At 46.6% G+C, this 21,162-nt stretch overlaps 1 protein-coding gene across 1 annotated transcript; it reads right to left on the bottom strand.

The window, feature by feature from the left end:
• Window positions 1-233: 233 nt before the first annotated feature.
• On the bottom strand, window positions 234-21,159 carry ACO2 (aconitase 2). The gene is made up of 18 exons (XM_080584311.1): window positions 21,025-21,159; window positions 15,810-15,952; window positions 14,438-14,696; window positions 12,134-12,226; window positions 10,128-10,286; window positions 9,591-9,741; window positions 8,460-8,564; window positions 8,126-8,217; window positions 7,750-7,855; window positions 6,322-6,479; window positions 5,331-5,404; window positions 4,548-4,659; window positions 4,231-4,353; window positions 3,901-4,056; window positions 2,545-2,736; window positions 1,573-1,705; window positions 1,139-1,260; window positions 234-733 (listed from the first exon to the last, which is right to left on the bottom strand). Exons 1-18 carry the CDS (start codon window positions 21,058-21,060, stop codon window positions 590-592), a joined length of 2,358 nt encoding a protein of 785 aa, XP_080440437.1. The 5' UTR covers window positions 21,061-21,159; the 3' UTR covers window positions 234-589.
• Window positions 21,160-21,162: the final 3 nt, after the last annotated feature.

Here is a 21,162-nt window from a genome sequence, read left to right as displayed (position 1 = left end):
CAGTAGTTAATGTCGGTGGATAAACCTCCCAGGTCCTCTGCTCCTACTGCTTTCAGAGCACTGCTACAGCTGGGAGGCTTTTTTTTTCCTTAACCGTGTGGCCTTTGCATAACAATACAAACTGAGCAGGTAGCATTGAATCTTCAAGTTCTTTCCCACCCTCTCAGCAACAGCGAGGGGGAAAGCAGGAGCTGAAGAACCGGATTATGAAGACAATCGCACAAGGCAGAAGAGATGGTCACAGTCTTTATTTCCATTTTAAATCTTTAGCCATCAGTAAAGTGAATGGGCAGAAAACAACCAACTGAGCAGACAAACCCACTTTAGCTGGTTATTTCCAAGTATAAATAACTGTGGGACAACTGAATTTGAGCCAAAATAGAAAAAGGGAGCTGGGGAATTTAAAAGACAAAAGTAAGCCTGGTTGCACTCCCTTTTCATAGTGTCAGTGAAGAGGAAGTACCATAACAAAGAGGAAGCTATGGTTACATTTGATCAGACATTTATTCCAACAGGAGGCATGGAATTGCACTTTCATGAAAATGCCAAAGCTGAATCGAGTCCAGTGCACTGGGGGCATTGTGCGCACTTAGCTTGATTTCTGCTGCAGCTCCTTCATTCTGTTCAGGGCACTGCCAGCTTGAAACCACTCGATCTGTGACTCGTTGAAGGTGTGGTTCAACATGATTGTTTCTTGGCTCCCGTTGGGGTGCTTGATGATGCATTTCAGAGGCTAAAGGAAGAAGACAGGTTTTATTTTCCCCCTTCTTTTTCAAGGGAGCAAGTTAACCGAAGCTTCTCACAGGAAAATCCCTACATGTTTTTAAAGGGCTGAAAACAAAATCGTAGCTCAGGGGTGGTCTTAAGAGAGAAGTGTGGTTGCAGTTCCTTCTAGGGAGCGCTCCCGCCTTAGGTAACAAGTCCAAGAATTCAGAATATTGTACAAGGGCTTCTCAAAACAGCTCAGAACAACGTGATCTGATTCTGACCCAGTGGTGTAGGGCATCTCCTCTGGCTGCCGGGCTGCGCGGCCCATCAGTGCCGGTGCTGCTCCAGGCCCTCGCACACAACCACGCTGCTCCCTGCCACGGGCACATCCCCGACCCCGAGAGCCGTGACAAGACGTGCAGGCACTTACCTTTCCAGGAGCAAAGTCTGCCAGCCCCACGATGCTCAGCTTGTCCACAGGATGGATCTTGTTGTAGTCTGCCGGATCCGCAAAAGTAAGAGGCAGTAGGCCTTGCTTCTTCAGGTTGGTTTCTGCGGAGAACAAACCATCAAGCATACTCGTAACAACTCGCTGCAGGGGATGAGGATTACTTCCTGGCTGCTCAGTGCTTCTCTGAGTAGTATTCCAACAGTAATTACTACCTTCACAACGAAATCAGCATATCCGCTGTTTGTGGCATATCTAAGCAGATATCTAAGAGGACTCCTAACAAGAGGGACCATGCGATCTGTCAGCAGATAGTTCCTTCCCGTAGGTATTGAGCCCTGGGGCAAGGTAAACGTCCCTGCCGCCCCAGGCAAACACATCCTGTTTATACGCACCGCAGGGGAAGCGCAACTCACCGTGGATCCTGGCAAAGCTCTTGGTGATGATGACCCTGCCCCCCAAGTGACGAGGTTCCAACGCTGCGTGCTCTCGGCTTGATCCCTCACCGTAGTTTTCATCCCCAATAACCGCCCATTTGACACCCATTTTCTATGACAAAAGAGGAAGACTAAGACTTGTGCGGTCACTCAGGTGAGGAATTAACAATAAACACAACCCCGACACATCTAATGTCAGCGTAACACTAGTGACGTCGCTGTGCTATGATACCTTCTGCCAGGAGGCTCCCCTTGGTTCTAAGGAAGGGCAGAAACGAAGGAACTAAGTGCTTCAGAGCAGTTAGGTATTGCTGTCCTGGCTAACACGGGCTGAAGAGGATCGCTCTTGGGATCCAGAGCAAATCCTTGCCCCCACCTTTCCTTCCGTGGTCTTGTGCCAGGTCAGCATTTACACCACTATGATCCCTGCTCTACTTGTAGAAGTTAGAGAGAAGGCTTTAACTTCTGTCTACCAGAAGAACCAATCTGAGACTGATGCCAAGCTGTTCTGAGAGTGAAAGAAAATTTGATATTCCAACCCAAGTTTTAAAGAACAAAGGGGTCATGAATAGAATTTAGACTAGCCATAGGTGAATTCTTTGGGTTCACACAGTAACTGAGGTCTGTCTGCTCAGATAAGGAGGTGAAATTTATTTGCAGCCTGGTGACACCAGTGCCTTGCAAGTTGTGCAGTGTCTAGAGGTGTTCTGCACCTTTCACCTAGGGTTTCTGGTCCCCTTTGGGTCACAAGATCCTCTGCCCCGCAGCAGGCAGGGACAGAATCGCCTGTAAGAACTGTCACAGTCAAAGTACGTCCCAAGAAAAAGCCTCAGTGCTGAATGAATTCACAGCTGCTGTTACTTGAGCAGTAGGGTGAGATCCTCGGTCTTGGCACAGAGCACAGAAATGCCAACATCCTCCTAAAATAGATGCACCAGGAGACAGCCTCACCTTGTAGTATCGGGCTGTGTCCGGGACTGGCCCAAACTCCTGGGTTAGCGCGTTCCTCACGGAGTTGGCTTTGCCATTTTCAATGTTGATGGCGCCAATGAGCAGGTTGTTGGAGATGTTGTCCAGATGGCCACGGAATTTCAGCCACGGCCCAGCGGCAGAAATGTGGTCAGTGGTGCACTTCCCTTTTACCTAAGGGGTAGTAGAAGAGATCAATCTCTTAGGATGAATCAATGATTTGACCATTCCTCAGCACTTTTTATTCTGAAGGATCTTCACATCTCTTTTTAAAAGCACAAACCCAAGACAACTCTATCTATTACAGAATCAAGGCTCCCTAAGGCAGAACGCAATGGTCTCAGGCAGAATACAAAGGCAAAAAGAATGGTCTTTCTGCATGCTCTGGGCAGAAGGAAGATCCCTGTTCCAAAGGGCAGAGTTACAAAAACAAGGTAAGCTATGACACCTCCTGCCATGTCCTCACTTCCCTCAGCAGCAAGTTCTGCAGGTACCAGAAGTCATTAAGCTCTTCCTGGTACAGCTCAACCTCTCTGCTGGAGGAGCTCAGCAAGACACCAAGTGTTTCCTCAGAGTTCCCGGTCTGCACAGAAGCCTCCTCAATTCCTCTGTAGGAGCAGAATTCCCAGCCGGAGAGAACAGCCTTCCAACTGGCTCCCAAAGTGTTTCCAAAGGAATTGTGCGTGTCAAACAAGCACAGCTCAGTATGGAAGCGCGGCCCTAGGGAATACCTGCGGCTCTCTGCTGCTGCGAATCAACAGTTCTCCTGAAGGACAATTCCTAAGGGACTGCATTTCAGCACCTATCACTGTGTTAACTGAAGCTTTCATCCTGTTAATTCATCACAGAGAGTGAAACAAAATATGTCTTCATTAGGAGACTGAAATGTAATGTTTAACTATCGTGAAGTAATAGTTTCTGTAAAATGGGAAGACAACAAGTACTGGTGGATGAGAAGATCCTAACGACCTCATTTCAGACAAAATGCATCTTAGAACAGTCAGATATTAGAGATACTAATTAGTGGTTATAACTAGGACAAATTCTCCAAACTGTGTGGTATGGGTGGGATCATATTACAGGGTGTAAAAAATTAATTTTTCATGGTATTAGCTAACAACTAGCCCCAAATAGAAAAGTCTCTTAGTCATAATATATAAAGTATCAGAAGGAAACCACACCACAAGGGAAGCAAGACCCTTGCTTCACTTCCCACAGCAATGCAGCTGTAGGGGAAGGCATCTGTCAGCTCAAGGCACACCCAAAGCTTCAACCCATGTGCAAATCCCTGTTTGCCCAGCCCTGTCACGGTTGGTGTTCCCCCGCCTTGCTCCTGACCTTGATGAGGATCAGCATGTCTTCTAGATCCTTGCCATCCCACTTATCGAAGGGCTCGAGAAGCTGGAGGCGCTGGCTGGTGGGGCTCACATCCACGTGCTGCCCACTGCCGTCCTTGGGAGGGTACTGATAGGTGTCCTGGCCTGGGTCAAAATCCTTCAAAAGAATAAAAAGGAAAGGAAAATCATCAGTCTCGGCCATCCCCAAATGCATGCGAAGAGAACAAGCCAATTTTAACATTAAAGGCAGTGCATGAGAGTTCCCCTGCTTCGTATAAAACACTGACAGTGACAGGCCTCCCCGCCCTCCATCTCCAGAGCAAGCAGTTACCAGCTTGGGCAGCTCATCTGCATCAGGTGCTTCTAGTTTAAACTTCTTCCCATCTGTTCCTGTCAGGTAATCTGTCTCGGGGTTAAATTTTAGAGTGCCAGCAATGGACAGGGCTGTGACAATCTGAAAGAAAAACAATTTAAAGGCTTAGCCTTCCTCCCATCTCTTCATCTGAAAGTCCTACGCCTAACAAAGACAGCAGCCAGAAGGCTCTCGAAGTTACACACCAAAAGATGCTGGGTCTCTTCTGAAGGCAGCGGAATTGGCTCCCGAGACACCCTGAACCATTCCCCACGCCCCCTCTGGCTGTCTCTTACCTCTGGGGAGGTCACAAACGCATGAGTCTCTGGGTTGGCATCATTGCGACCTGTGAAATTCCGGTTGTAGGACGTAACTATTGTGTTTTTCTCTCCTTTCTTTATGTCTTTCCTGTGAAAGAAGGAAACACTCGTCAAATCCAAAGGGAATATTGCTTCTAGATATCTGGCTGCTAAAATCCCCAGGCTTGGTTGTGGCAGCAGTCACTATCTTTGGAAACATGAATCAGCGCACACATGTTTTCCTCCCCTAAGTAGAGCCTCAAAACCAAGGACAGTGCAATGCCAAGTCAGACACTGATTCCTGGAGTAGTTTTCATAGTCCATGTTGTGCACTGCTGAACTGTCTGAACAATACTCAAGTACATGCCTTTGGACGTGCCACCGTCAGTAATGACAGAGCCAAATGAGCATGTGTCTCCCATCTCTTTTATAAGGATTTTCCTCACTGCCATGCTAGGGATTTAAACCAGACCAATCACTCTTCCTATTTTAAAAGGCCCACACAAACTCCAGCCCATCCTCTCAGAGAGAACTGATCTCTCTCCCCATTTTTCCCTATCAAAAACCTATAGATGTGGCCATGCTGCAGCTTCATTAATCCAAAGGCTCAGCATAAATTTGCAGTTTATTTCTCCTCCTCCAGCGTGCATCGGGCAGCTACGACCAATGGCTAGTGTGCTTAATTACCCGTGTGCGGTATTTACAATCAAATTTGGCTTCGCAGAGTGCTTTAGGAGCTGAGAGATACAAAGCTAGACAGAGGTCTGTCTTTCACTTTACCTGTCCCACTGGCCAATGCATGGCCCACAAGCGTTGGCAAGAACCAGCCCTCCAACGTCTCGCAGGATTTGTGCCTGGGGACAGACAATTTCATTATTAGTAGAAAGTTTGAGATACATTTCTGATGGTATTCTTTTAGAGAAAGAGGACACCCATCTTCTAACAGAAAGCACCAACCCTGAAAAAAATCCCTTTCTTGTTTCACTTGCAAGTTTTGAGTAATTGTTATAAATACAAGGGGGCTGATGCCAGTAAAGCTCTAAGTTAACGCTGGAGAAAAGCACAGGAAGATTTACCATAAAGTTCCTGTTCTCTGCCTACTTTAAACTGAGCAAAAAAACCCAGCTCCTCAGAGACATTTCACTGAAGATGGTCCAATTAATTTTCAACACGTTTCCTGGCAGGGTAAGGAGTGATTTGGTAAAAGTGCAGGCAAACATGTGCCTGCTCAGTCCATTCAGCAAAGGATCCAATCAAGAGGGCAGCTGCTGGAGAAAAGTGTAACTGCAGACAGATAAATAAAAAGCTGACTTGTGGACACACCCGCACATAAAGACTCATAGGTTGATCCCCAAGCTGTGACAGCGTCCAACACTTACTAAACATTAGAACCAATTAACACATCGTCATATTCTGCTCCCCACAGAAAAGGGGGGAAGGTACGTGGTGGTTCCTCTAGGGATACACTGGAGTTTTACCTTAAGTTTAGTCTAAAATGGGACTTCCTACATACACAGGTTTGCTCACATCCCAAACTGTTCTATAAGGAGAAGAGTGGATAAACACAGCAGGTCAAAACATTGCCTGGGCAGCGGCAGGACCCAGGGGCACAGTGACGCAAGGCTGGTTACTATATCAGTCATTGCACCTCGAGCAATACGTGAGGACAAATTTAAGAGGTTTCCATTAGTCACTTCCAGACTCCTGAGTACCCTCTGGAAAAGTTTAACCTTTACTGTTTGGACCTGTAAAGAGCAGTCATCATACTCACATAACCGTCTCTTTCAATGGTGGCTCGGATCTGCTCCGAGCCTGGAGTGATTGTGAACTGCGATTTGCACTTCAACCCATGCGCTAGCGCCTGTTTTGCCACTGCTGCAGAGCGTCCCATGTCCTCGTAGCTGGAGTTGGTGCAGCTGCCAATCAGGCCTGTGGTGTTTGACAGAGACAGGGAGGTGGTTAGTGCAGCCCTGGTGGCTTCTCCCTGAGGAGACCATCTCTCAGCAGAAAAAACAAGAGACAACCTCCTTTCCCACTGACAAGGAGCCTGAAACAGTTTCAGGTACAAACACTGCCAAGCCTCCCAGCAAGATAATGTGGCCACAAGCAATCAGTCCCTCAGGCTTCGGAGGCTGTAAGCCAGAACACATTACCTGGTCACTAGGCTGGTTATTGTTTTACAAGGTCAGAGTGCCACCTATGTGCACTTTGGTTAGGCGAATTACCACAAAGAGGTATTCTTCTAGGAAGACAGAAAAGGCTACAAATCAAGATGAGAAGAAATCAAGGAAATGATTAAAAGAAGAGGTGGGTGCCTCTCTACGCATATTGAATTTTAAATTTCCCAGCCCTTTCAACTTACACCTCAGAGCCTACTGGTCTTTCTTCTTTTTTTCTTCCAAGCAATTTACACACCCAATTAGTTCGCCTCAGTTATCTTGGGCTAGACCCCAACGCACTGTTTCATTTTGGTATAGGCATTTTGTAGTCCTTGGGTAAAACATCCTTTGTTATGGTATGAAGATGACACGAGGACATACGGTGTTGCACTGACAGCACTCTGATGCTAACCAGCAAAGAATAAAACTCTGGGCTTTCAGTTACTGCTGCTCTTGATCCTATTTGTAACACTACTGAGTAACTTGTCACTACCTGGGATGTGGCCTTTACAATGTACTTGCATTCTTCTCATTCCCACCCTGAGCAATTCCAGAGAAGCCAGCGAGTGTATGAGTATCCACGCCTCCTCTTTAGGACAACAAGCATCAACTTTACTACGTCCTGAGAGCTCAACAGTCTCCTGCTTGGGGAATGCACAACTGTGCGCCTGACAGATCTCTGTTGAAAGCCTGTTCGTGGATTTGACCAAATGTGTAACAGGTAACATCCCTGGCAACCCCATCTTCTAAAAATTTCCAACAAGGCAAAAAAATTGCCTAGCTCTTGAGATCAAAACCCCTCCAGCTGTCCCAGATCTAGGCCACATGTGAGAGGCTACTCACACCTGAGAAAAAACAAAGAGACTACTCTTCCCAGCAAATTCATGTGCCTATGTAGAAATGACACTGCAACAAAGTCAAAGGGCATAGAGCAGTAATTAAAGGATTAGATCCCAAGCTATATGACCAACTGCTTATCCCAAGACAGCAACATTTATGGCACAAAGACTAAGGCAGAGGAAAGAGCAAATGCTACCCACCAACTCTGATATCAACAGGCCAGCCCTCCTTTTCTGCCACAGCACCAATATCTGACACAGGGTGTGCCAGGTCTGGAGTGAAAGGTCCATTGATATGTGGTTTCAGCTTTAAGAAACAACGACAGAGTCAGAAATTACAGTAGCCAGGGAAAAAAAAAAAAACAAAACAGTTACGAAAGGAATTGATTTGCTATCTGGAAGCTGTTTAAATAGGACTCGCCTGCCTGAGCAGAAGCTGTTAGTGGAACAGATCTCAGCGTTTGTTACACGTTTTAGCACAACCAGGGGTGCTGCATCCAACTCCCAGCTTAGTCCTCATTCACACGAGGCAGTCTCATCACAACATCCAAGATGGCAAGCAGGAAGGAAGCCTTACCTCACTGAGGTTGATTTCTATCACCTGGTCATACTGACAACCAGAATCCGGTACCAGGTGTTGCTTGAATTCATCCGCCAGCGCAGCTATGTCTGGAATAAGAAAGAAGGGAGACCTGAAAAACTGCAGCAAATAAGATGGAAAAGAAAAAGACCAGAACAACTGAACGCAGGGTCCACCAGATACTTCCCCATGCATTTCAGCTACAGACTCCCTGCTTGTACACCCAAGGACAGAAGCCACATCAGACACTGCTGCAGGAGGATGCTGCTCCCAGAAAACACCGTCATTCAAACCCACACTTCTACCCACTTCAACCCCCAAACCCTCTTACCAGCTCGCCCAGTCTTGCCCAGGTATTTCTTCATCCGTTCGTTGTAAGGGAAGATGGATGTGGTAGCTCCGATTTCAGCCCCCATGTTACAGATCGTTGCCATCCCTAGCGAAGGAGTGGGAGAAAAGACCACAGGGTCAACAAAGTCCAAGGCCATCCAATTCTTCAAGAGTCAGCCCATGGAAAAGACAGCTAAGCCATGAGAGATCAAGTGCATTAGGCACAAACCTAACTCCACAGCGGACTGGATTCCAGACAAAGACTCCAGTGATAGAAAACAGAAAAAAAAAATAAAAATAAATCACTTGTGGCACTGGGGTCACCCATGCCTTTCAAGGCACAGCGATGAAGCTGTACGAGTTGCTGTTTTACATTCAGGGAGCTAGAAGCAGGTATCACAGGTCAATGCTCTCTGATTCAAGAGAATAAAAATCCTAAAATGCTTTCAGATTGTAAAAGCAAGTATTCCAAGTAGCCAAGCATTATGAATGGAGAGAAGCCCAGCTTAAAAGCTACATTTCAAGCCAAAGGAAGGGACATCTCTCTCAGTTCGGTCCTGACAAGTACTGTTACAGACAACTGCAATATCTGCTGGTTCAAATTCAGCACCTGAGACCCGCAATTGCCTACTGCAAGTCTCCAAGTTAAACTGCTGCTTTCTAGTCTCCCCTCTGCTCTACTTTGCTGAGAAGCTTTTTCTTTAGCAGCTGTCACACATTTCCCCCCTTCCCCAACCTATTTCTCTCCTCTACTCACAACCTATTTTAGGCTGAAATGAAAATGTCATCCTTTACTACCCCCAACATCTCTATCCTCTAAGCATATGGCAAAATAGCTCCATCCTTACTCTCATCCTGACAGCACCATCTTACAGGATTCCCCACAATTAACCATTCAGCGTTCTCAGGGTCACAAGATTTAACAGAGCTGTCCAGAGAGACTTTTCGCTTGTTACACCGCTCTCACCCCACCAGCTTGCAGAGAAACAGACTCCCAATTTGCTGTGTACTGGTCACCCAGCCAGGCTAAGAGGGAACATTTAACACTTCTTGCCCGATTCCCTTCTCCTCACGGACAACACAACACCTCCAACAACAACCCACTCCAGATAAGAGATTCCTGTTGCCTTACCAGTGCAAGAGATTGAATCCACACCAGGCCCGTGGTATTCAATGATGGCGCCTGTTCCACCCTTGACCGTGAGGATGCCAGCCACCTTCAGGATCACATCTTTCGGAGAACTCCAGCCAGAAAGCTTGCCAGTCAGTTTTACACCAATAACCTTAACGTGAATTAAAACAACAAAAAAAAGGTATACTGGTATCATTTCCCTCCAGCAGTCAAGAGAACTCCTCAGGCTTCTTTCTCACAATCTGGGTGGTCACCAAAACACAAAGGAGAAAATCCTGAAATACCACAGCACATGTACATGGGCTGAACCCACTGTCAAGGCCAACCGGAGATCACTACTCGCCTACCTCTCTCAATCCCTGAATTAAAAAGGCTGGAAATGAAACTCAGAGATGCCAATAAACCATAGACCATCTGTTTGAGCCAGTGTGTGATTACAAACCAGACTGTTAATGGCAGATAGTGCCTTACATACGTTTCTTAACCATCTTACATCTCACACCCCACACAGAGGATTAGTATTCTTTTTGCTCCTACCTTTGGGCATTTAAGCTCCCAAGGGATTCCTGCCATGACATCCACAGCATCAGCTCCACCCACTCCAATGCAGATTCCTCCCAAGCCACCTCCATTGGGGGTGTGTGAATCCGTGCCAATCAGCATAACCCCGGGATAGGAGTAGTTCTCCAGAATGATCTGAAAAGAAAAGTTGATTGATTGCTTGCTTGTTTGGTTGGAAAGGAGGGGGAAGACAGCAAGAAACCCAACAAGAATACAGACTATTTTTTTATTTGCAGATTTCAGTAGCAAGAAATTTAATTTCTTTTGGATCGTAAGTTCAGTTGTATTTCAACCCCCTTTTGGAGGATGTAATGACTGAACGAGGTACCAAGTCTTGGCCCTTGCTCATCCCAGGACAGTAAGAAAACTGTAAGAAAAAAAAAGTAAGAAAGCAATGACCTTCCCTTTTTCACTGGAAGACCTCTTCCTTCCGGTAACCTTCGTTAGGGCTCAGGAAGCTGCTCCTTAGTCTCCAAACCCTTGATCAACTGCTGAGCCAGCCAGCTCACCTGTCCGGTGCTAGGAAGACCTTCTGCAGATTTTTATAGTCCCACAGCAGTAGAATACCACAGCAGGGCCCTCCAAATCCTTACTGCCAGCCAAAAGCTGATCACACAGAAAAATCCCTCACAAATACACCAAGAGGCTGCCTTTCACTTATTGCTGCTACTGATCCTATCTTCAAATATTAGCAAAATCACAGAACAGTCCTTTACTGAAAAATTATGACTTTCCTGTAGTAGCAAGCTAATGAACTTCTTACTGCATATGTGCCATATCAACATTATGTACAGCCTTTCTGGGAAGCACAGCACATCTTACAGAACAGTCTGGACAGAAACAGAGCAGCCCTTTATTGAAAAAGCTAAGATTTTTGTCTGTAGTACTTCCACCTTTACATACGCATGCAAGAAAGGTCAATTCCAAGAGCCAGACTCTGAAGCTATACAGTACGTCCAATTTTCTCCAGCTTTTTTTCCTCAGAAAGTGAATCACAAGAAAGCTGGTAACAACAATAGGGAGCAGAAGTAACCTGAGGTGCTCCCACAACCTTTTGGGGAGTTCACCTGTTCTATTTCCTTTCTCCATTGCGTCACACCAAGTTAAAGTAACCTTAGTAACTCATTCCATAGCTAAGAAAAGACAGCAGAGAGCTCTTGACTGCACCTGGTCACAAGTTCCCTGCTGGCAGGACGTTAACAGTCATCCATTCTCCTCTCCACTCCTTTTGCTTGTGCTGCACTTCAATTTTTCCTGCCTGCAACTCAGGAACAATGAAAAATGTCTCCTGGACATACGTAGCAAATCAAACAAAACCAAGGTAGGGAAGTCCTGCTATAGGTGTTGGGTTTAAAAAACAGAAAGCCTCATCACGTGCTAAGTTATCTCGGGATGGTCATATTTTTTTGAGGTGCAAGTGGTATGGCAAGAGAATTTCAGACCTGAAAACCCATTGAAAAGTCCTTTGCATTTTATTCCATTCAGATAGCAACTAGTTATGTGTACCTAAAGCTGCTCTATTTGCTGTCCTCATACACTCTCTCCTGGTTTTGTTTTTTTAAAATGGAACCAAACACATACAAAAGAGCCTTAGAAAATGTATGTTCCAAAAGCTTCCTTCCGTACTCCCAAAAGGAACCCACAATAGCCTTAAGTAGCTATTTTCACAGCATCACTTCACTCTCCCAGGCGTACCAAGATAAGCCAGCTCACAAACAGTTAAGATCCTTTGATTCATGTGGCCTGCTGCTGGCACTAACTAATCACGCATCAGGTTACACTTTGACAAAAATAACCTTTCAGTAAAAACATTGCTGTCAAGATAACTGAAAGGGAGCAAGCAAGAAATTTCACCTGCCTCAGAGAAAGCGAGTTGTTCCTCTAAACTGGTGAAATTCTCTGCGGGTTTGTACTGGAGCTTTCCCTCCACCAGAAGGAGGAAGAGCCACTGGATGTTCAAAGACTGCAAGCACACACTTTACCTGGTGAATGATTCCCGACCCAGGTTTCCAGAATCCCACTCCGTACTTGGCACCAGCTGTTGCTAGAAAGTTGTACACCTCCTGGTTTATATCCTAGTCACACAGGAAACACATGGTGTTAGTAACACATTTTGTTCTTTGGCACGTCATGAGCTCAAACACGCTCCCTTCTTCCCAAGCCTGTTCATAGTTTGCTCCACAGTTTTGTAGCAGCTAGAGGGAGGTGCACATCGCTCTTAAAATCGAAAGAGATCAAGGCTGTTTGCCAGTCAGTTGTAGCAGGCCACTTAATTTCATCCAACTTGTAGCTCTACTATGGCAACTTTTTTAGTTTCCAGTGCCAAATCACACAATTCAAGGAAAACCCTGCCAATAAGGCATTGGAGAATGCCCTGCTCATTTCTTCTACTCTCAAGGGTATTTTAACCTGTTTTTCTCTCTTCTTCTCACCCCCCCTTCCTTTTCTACCAGCTGTTTCTTTTGTTTTATGCATGCTTTGCAGACATTTCAAACCTCTTGATAAGCATTTTGGCTTTATTTTTTACGGATGAAGAAATGGAGTTGGAAGTTGCTCCCTGCCAGGGGAGCTGGTGGGCGTCGTTTCTCATTCTGCTGAGTCCCTTGCTTAAGGCTCGCACAATGCTGCCTTTCTTGCTGCGCCACCACTGTTATTCGTGGAGGTCACACCATGAAAATTGCTTGTGAGAATACCCACGGTTGCCAAGGAAGTATGACAGTATTATGTCCTGATAGTTCTTGGCAGAGGAGCGGCAGAAGAGATAAGATAAGTGCTCGGAGGAGGGAGTTTCTTAAAGACTGTTCTCAGGCAGCTACGCTTCAGAACGAAGAGAAAGGGGAAACTGGAGATAATGGCAGAATTGTCTCAGCACACATTTGCTGAAGTTTCCCATGAGGCAGCAGCAGTTCTTTAAGCCTCGTTTTCCACTGGGAGTCAGGTCACTTCACTCTGTTTGTGCATCCCTCCCCCAGTAAAGCACGCTGATGTGCCAGGAGCAGATCCAAGCCACTCTGTGGCCTGCCAGCATTCATTGTGTGCCAACTGGCAGCTACAGAAGCAGAACCCAGTCAGAAGAAGGCAGGACCTTTACTTGGTCTGCTCAGAGCGGGTGGCAGACGAGGAACGCTGCTCAGCTCAGGGCTGCAGCAGAACACTATTGCACTGCAGAGAACAAATGCAGGAATAGGGGAAAGACAGGAGGTGAGGGAAGAAAATCAAGTCTTATTTAGTACGGTCCCAAATTCTTAATCTCACAGCTTGGGCCCGAGACAAACTGTAGAACAAGAACTCTCCAAATTTACTCTTGGGCGGTATACGTTGCTTTACTCTAACCTGGAGGAAAAAGCCAGAAGCACTTGCTTTGACATGAGGAATTTCTGAGAATAGATACGGACTAAAATCTTAAAATGCAGCTGAGCACCCACAATGTGTTTAGAACAGATTCTTCACTTTCAATATCAGGGTCCAAGTCAGAAGCCTCCTGGCTTTGATAATGGACTTACTTGGGAAAAAAGGCTCCCCCCCCACTTCCCTGCTATGCTAACAGGATATTCTTCCCTGGCAGATTCGTTGTGGTATGTGGGACAGAGGTGAATGTGTTTACATTTGACAGAACCCCCTAAGGAGGAATAAGCAGTAAAACAGTGTGGGGGAAATGTAAAAAAAACATAAAACCTCATTGAACCAGAAGTTGGACAAACAACATTGGAATTCCCAAATAAAACCCTTCATGCCTGTATATACATTTATTACCTATCCTTGCTGGTCTCGAAAGCTGCAAGTGCTTCAGTGAGCACTAATCACTTGCAAGTGGTTTGGGAAGCAGAAGTAGTCAGTTGCTCCCCCTTCACAGGATGCAGTGCAATGCAGACACACGTTCAGGAAGCTTTTCATGCTGCCGTACACAGCGAAACTCCCTAGAGTAATCCGTCTTCCTTTCCTACCCTTTGAAATAGATTTTTCTTCTTCCCTTACCTGAAACATCTTCTCACTCTACAGAACACACATACGACTTGCAATTCCATCATTAGCAGATTAAGAGCTAGTGCTTCCTATTGTCATGGTCCTTTAAACCATGTCGTGGATGAATCTCTGGTGAAAAACTCCCACAGCCCTGCTTACGCTGTTTCTTTACTGCATCTGACCTATCTACCGAGCTAACCATCAGACCTGATACCAGATTACTCGTGATTTTGTGGCTGTCCTGGAATAAAAAAAAAATATCCCTTCCCTAAACTGGAAAGAAGCTTTCACACAGACTGAATTTAAGTCTTTGCAGTAGTCACCTTGGCCCTTCGAAGATCCTTTTCACCACCTGACTGAGCTTCTATGAGGTGATCGCAATGGATGGTGGAAGGCACGGCCACTTTGGGCAGCCCGCTGCTGATGAACTGCAGCATTGCCATCTGAGCAGTGGCATCCTGCATGGCCACGCGATCGGGCCGTAGGCGCAAATAGGTCTTGCCTCGCTCAATCTCCTGCTTCGCTGGGTCATCCAGGTGGCCATATACAATCTTCTCAGACAAGGTCAGGGGACGGTCGAGCCTGGGGAGACAAGAGAAGAATTTTACCTCTGCACGTTGTGTACTTTAACATTTGCCCCTTTAAGCATGTAACACAACAAAGATACTCTCTTCTTCCCTTTACCACTCTAAAACACATGAACACACAGCAATCTGCGTGGTTATCTTAAAATCATCTAAAATATCAACTGGTAGCTGGCTGAAACAGGTGCTTGGTCCAGAAAGTTCAAAAGGATACAAACCAACGTCACTTTGCGCTTTTATAATCTCCCTATACAGTAAAGGAAACTTTGACTCTGCTCATTTCTCAAGGTCATACTTCAGGACAGCAAACAGGGAGGTAAGAGAGAGGTCAGACTCAATTCACAAGTACCAGATCCCACAGCAAGGAAGGACAACTAAGCAGAGTTTCGCGAACACAGACCTTTTGTCCTGCAGGCTTCTGACTGGCTGTCTCAGCTGAGGAGCCTATTTATGCCAGTGGTGAGATCTTCTGAGAGGTAACTAAGTAGACACAACGACTTGAAACGAGAGTTACCACATCTAACAAAGGATGCAGAGACCGAAGGACATGTCTTACAAACCACTGCCAAGGTAAGTGGAGCAGGAATGACAACTCAGCAAGCCTCTATCAGCAGATTAAGGTCACCATGTTTACACAGACTACGAATTCCTAGCCCTCCTTTTTGTGTCTAACGCCTACGGTGGCACACGGGAGAAGGTTCACCGTCAAAACAAGGTGCAAAGGAGCATTAGCCTGCAATGACCACTGCCCACACGCTGCTTCCCCAGACAGGCGCAAGCACCAATACAAAGGCTCACGAAGGAGGGCATTAAAAAAAGAGGACAGAGCCCTTTCTAGCGCCTCCTCTGCACTGACCTGCTTTTCTACGTGTCGGAGTGCTTCTTCCTAAACTTCAGCCCTCCCCACAGTGCCCCACACCACTGCATGGAGACACTACAACTCGTGTTTCACCACACTGGCAACTGCTACGGCTCCGAGCTGCTCTCCCCAGTAAACATTCCCTTTGCCAGAGCCCTGTGATGTTTTTTTATTCCCCTCCTCTCCCATCACTGCAGAGCTAAATTCTGCACATTGACCCGACCCCTCCCCTCCTCCTTCCTCCCCTCTTACCTCTTACGGACAATGTTGATGTTCTTCTCCAACTTCTCATAATTTATGTATTCATTAGGCTCAAAGTGGCTCATGGCCACCTTGGCCCGCTGGCACAGGACGGGTGCAACATGGTAGCGCCGTATCCCACCATTCAAGGCATGCTGGAAAAAGGAGAGCGTTAGTGCTGCAACCCTGCAGAGTGAATCCCTCTAACATCAATAAAATACTTGCTTTTCAGCTGTTGTTCCTGGAATTTTACAGGCTGAGGAACAGAAAGTTTGCAGAGTTTTTGTTTTTTTTTAATGAACATTTGATCATACAATGCTACATATTGAGTTAAACAGTGAGACACCAGGCTAGCCAGAGCTGCTAGCATTTACCAAATTATTTTGTATTTCTATCTGAAGCACAAGATGCCTTATGTTTTCGTATGAAATCTTCTTTTGGGCAATTCTGAGATATTCCCTAAGTGAACAACAGCTTGATGTATTCCTGAGATATTACAGCCACAGTGGAGAAGAGCATATCCAGTTTCCAAATCTGTATTTACTCGCTGGTATTGAGTTTATGCTGAAGGACTGGCAGACGAAAGTGTATGGGACTGAGAAAATACCCCTTTGTTCCACCACTACATACCAAGCTCCCTGTGCAGGGTCTCTACACCCTGCCACAAGCACATTGTTACGTGCTGCATAAGGTGAGCTGCATTTCAGCGCTAGCCAGAGTGACTCCTGTGGATGTGCTTGGTCTACAACCTAACACGGAGCAGGAGAGGCAAGCTGTGGACCAAACACTTTCGCTTCACCGATCTGGCTGCGGGGACATCCTCACCTTGCCCCCGAGAACAGCCTTGCGCTTGCCCCACAGGTGAGCTAACAGCAGGATGGATGAACTGTACCACAGGTTCAGCAGGAAATGCAACCAGAAAAAGCCCAAATGTCACTTGGCCGCCTCCAGAGTGAAACAATGCCCTGGAACACGGGAGAAGGGCAGGCTGCACGAGGCACCTTTACAGCACCTGACCCAGAAGGAGCAGGTCAGTGCCAGGGTTAAAGGGCTCTCACGCAGCTGTGAAAATTGAGTCAGAGGGCAGCCTCCACAAAAACTCCCAAGGATTTGGCACATGCATTTCTTACATCCTTTGGAAGTCTCTGTCATCGTTGCTGGAAGTCTGGAAACAGACAGAAAACAGAGTCCAGAGTTCTTCCTCCCCCGGTATTACAATTTAATCTTACTCCTGTGTTTCCTGTGCCCCATCCCTGGAGGTGCTCAAGGCCAGGCTGGATGGGGCTTTGGGCAACCTGGTCTGGTGGGAGGTGTCCCTGCCCATGGCAGGGGGGTGGAATCAGGTGGTCTCTGAGGTCCCTTCCAACCCAAACCAGTCTCTGATTCTCTGATCTACTTCACATTGACAAGATTTTCATAGGTACAGGTTAATCCATACACCAGCACTGCACTGACTAGCCCTTGTGTATACACAACTGTTTGTATAATCACGGTACCAAACCCTGGTTTTGCAATACCAAAGATGCTAATTAAATCTTTAATCATGTATTTTTCATTTTTTCCCTGTGAATATTTTCCCCCCAGTTTTCTTGCTACCAGCATTTCAAAAATTGCCTAAACCAGCCATGATCAATGAGACGATACCACCAATTTTTAATCCAAATCTTGTTTTATTGTCCTTTTGATAACATTTATCAATGTCTTCCATAACAAAAAACTTCAGGAAATCTAGGGGAGATCCTAACAGCTAGCACACTACCAACAAGGGTGTGGTTTATTTTCTTAGCAAACAATTCTAAGCTCTTAGATATCCACCTTTCTGTAGGAACAATACAGGTCTAAATTTTAGCAGCCGTGCATGGTTTTTGTTAAAGAACGTGAACACGGCACTGCAAGGGAGCATTGCTCTCCCAGAAGTGCAAGTGAAAGCCAGTCATCAGATTTCACTCGGCTGCACTTCAAGCTCAGAACTTCCAGAACATATCACATGTGTCAGAAGGGAGACTTCTCCTTCTCCCACTGGAGGAAAAAACAACCAACAGCTTCGTTCCCCCTGTTGCTTTTTATCTAGCAGCCACACAATTTTTGTGTTTGCTTAGTTCTCTTTATTTGTACGTTTTTTTTTTTTTTAAATAAACTTCAGCATTTACCCAGAAAAAAAATAATGTTGTGGACAACACCTTTGCCTCACGAGATATCCTTCATATTTTGAAAGCCTCCAACTGCTGGAGTGGTTGGAAAACACTAAGGGATTTCAGCAACGTTCATGGAAAAATCAGCTCTTCCCCAGACCAGGAAAGGCATTTTGCTTTAATGCAGTGATTCCTTCTTTCTCCCACAAACTAACCCAACTGATTAGTCGAGTTCCTCCATATCACCCAATAAACTGAAAGCTACGTTTCACCATAATTCAGAGCACAGAAGGAGAACAGATTTGCAAATTAAAGTAATGGTGGAGGCTTCGCAGCATTCTAGTCTTGCTTGAGACCAAAGCTGATGATGATCAAAAGCTGAAGCAGGGCTCTCCAAAGATCTGAAGAGAGGTGCAAAGATTTTATTTCAGATAAAATTCAGATAAAACCTTTTCAGTTTGAGTACGTATGTCTATATACCTTTTTACTTCACGAAACGGCTGTGTGAAGTTTAGTATTAATTAGAATGCCATATAAATAGTCAAATTTTAATCACAGAAATACCAATACCAAGTAGTTGACTTCTGTTTGAGCCTCACCACTGCTTCAGAGCACCAGAAATGGAAGGGGAGAGAAATGAGCCCGCTTGAGGAGAAGGATCCCAGCTGGACATGGAAGTCTGGAAAACTGAGGGTCTGCACCTGTCCTTTTTTTCCCCTGCATCCTCTGAAATGGGGTGGCAGAACTACAAGATTAAGTCACCAGACCAACAGCTTCCAGCTCCATTCCCCCCCCCCCCACTCCTCCAAGAAAGAGGTGGTGGTCTGGGGGCTTTGTTTTTGGTGAGTAGTGGCAAGTGCCTTGAGACCAACAGCCAAGGGAAGCAGGCAGGCAGTACTGTTAAGCTCCGGACTAAGCACCCAGCAGGCAGCTGCCCAGTGGTCTCTTCTCATCTGGTGTTGAATTTGTTTTCCCTGCACCAGTGTCCTTGATCCAGATTTCAGTAAAGGAAACCACAGCAGGCCTCCTAAGTCCATCAGTATTTTGGCAGGTGAAAAGCCTCCTCGAAAGACATGGAAAAGACAGCCTATTAAATGGGTCGTTAATTTGAAATCTTAAAGAAGCCAACTCTTATCCATGTAGACTTTAGGAGCTCATTTGAAAGAGCTATCTGTCTAGCTCACTGCAGTGAATGGTCCAGATGCAAGACTGAATTTCCAGAACTCACATTTTGGCACTAGATATGATAGATAAGTCCAGTAAGCCAAAGTTTGCGGTCAAAAGAGTAGAAACTATGCTACATGCGCTCCTATCCCAGAAAGCCCTCCTAGAAATTCTAGCTAGAAATTCTACCCAAAATACCATCTTTCCTCATCCTCCCTAATCTAAGAACACCAGCCAAGTTTCCAACATTGACCATGGTACAGCCTAAAAAAATGGTACGGTATAATCAAAACGTAAACGCAGCCTGGTTTCCCAGACCCACCTCCAAAGGGCAACCAAAATTAGCATCCTGAAGATCGGTCTAACTCTAACCAACATTCTTTTTTTTTGACAACATATACAAAGCTCACCAAATGTAATTTCAGTACTCACATACAAGACCTTCAGTGAAACCCTAACACTTCAGCTGGTTTGGAGTCTTACACTTCTTTCAGCGAACCCCCAGCCAACGTGGCTCAAGAAACGGAATGCTGCTAAAAGCATCTTTCAGGCAGGCACGAAAAAGATCTCAACCCTTTGAGGCTATTAGAAGAATTGTGCTATAAATAGGGCAGTCGGCCTGAACCAGGCTAATTCCAATTTATTTCTCCGAGATAAGCTTCCTATACAACTCCAAAAGCTGTTTTAGGAGAGGCGATGAGCAGCACCAGCGTTAACAGCACGTGCCACGCTCAGTGCTGACATTATCACAGTGACTGGCAACATGATCCACTTGTTCACTAAATCTCTAGGCTGCTAAACATGGGGAAAAAAAACCAATACACGCTATTTGCCTCCTATAATGATCAAGGAGACAAATGTTTGATTACAGTCAGATGATTTTGTCCTTTAAAAGGATACACAACTGATAACCCAGGACAGCCTCCCAGAACGCTAAATTCCACACAGTCACCATGCTACCACAGCCTTTGTTCTACATTACACAGCATTCATCTCACTGTCTGGTTGCTCTCATGTGGCAATGCACCATAAAATGAGAACCAAATCGTTATGCTAATCAAAGATCGGCCTTCACTTTATAACTAGTCATTTCTGTCCAAAGTGCAAATTAACAACTAATTACGAACCAACGATGAATACACCGAGTTGACCAAAACGGTGCCGTTCTGTAACTTTTACTTAAATAAAAAAGCAACTCTTTCGTAAAACCCCTAACTCTAAAGCAGTGAGGTAATAAAGAATACGAATTAAGCTTCATAAAATACTTTCAGAAGGCTGGAATCGAGTTATTGCTTCAGCTCCTGAAGTAACGGGAGCACGCTCACCAAGGTCACAGGAGGCAAACTGAGAAGTTAAAGCGCCCCGCGCTTTCCTAAGGGGGTCGCAGGCTTCCTTATCCCGGTTAGCAGCCCTAAAAGAAGACAACTGCATCCTGACGCTTATTTCCTAAGGCAGGAAAGGTAAGGGAGCCTTAGCGCTGAGGAGACAGCCCCGCGGCGCCTCACGTTACCCGCGGGTGCGGCCGTTAGAGGTCACGATGGGCAGGGCTGGGAGAACCGCTACGAGCGCCGGTTCGGTTTACTAGGGGAAAATAGCGTTTTGGGGCTGTTTATAGGGTTGTGGGTTTTTTTTTTCCACAGCCTTCCTCGCTGCTTTTGACGCAGGGTCCCCGCGCTCCCCACGCAGCACCGGCCCCGGAGCAGCCACCGCACAGAGCCCGGCTCCCGCCCCACCACCCCCGGGGCACCGGGAGGGAGGCACGGCCGGGCCCGGCCCCGGTCACCTTGCGCTCACCTTGAGGGGCGGCCGGACCGGTCCCGGTCCCCTCGCCCCCCCCCGCGGCCCCCTCCCCGCCGCCCGCCCCGTCTCGCCCCCCCCCCCGGTGCCGCCCCGCGCCCGCCCGGCGCCGCCGCCCCGCCGCGCTGACGCACCCGCAGCCTGGCGGCCAGCACGCAGTACGGCGCCATCTTGTGCGCTCAGCGGGCCCGCGGCGCCCCGAGATGGCGTCACCCCGCCGCGCCCGGGGGGACGGAACGAGGGAGGGAGGGAGGGAGGGAAGGCGGGCGGGG

This window comes from Anser brachyrhynchus (assembly GCF_964034855.1).
Source record: "Anser brachyrhynchus genome assembly, chromosome: 1".
NCBI classification, from domain to species: domain Eukaryota; kingdom Metazoa; phylum Chordata; class Aves; order Anseriformes; family Anatidae; genus Anser; species Anser brachyrhynchus.
This window is presented reverse-complemented; position numbering and strand designations above follow the sequence as displayed.

Bases quoted from the DNA above. Each gene is read 5' to 3' on its own strand.
- ACO2 (XM_080584311.1), bottom strand. From the start codon at position 21,060: ATGGCGCCGTACTGCGTGCTGGCCGCCAGGCTGCGG. The intron at 6,480-7,749 runs GTGGGTAGCATT...CAAACACCACAG, and splicing joins GCCTGTTGATATCAGAGTTG to GCCTGATTGGCAGCTGCACC. The intron at 4,660-5,330 runs GTAAAGTGAAAG...CTTCTTTCACAG, and splicing joins TGCATTGGCCAGTGGGACAG to GAAAGACATAAAGAAAGGAG.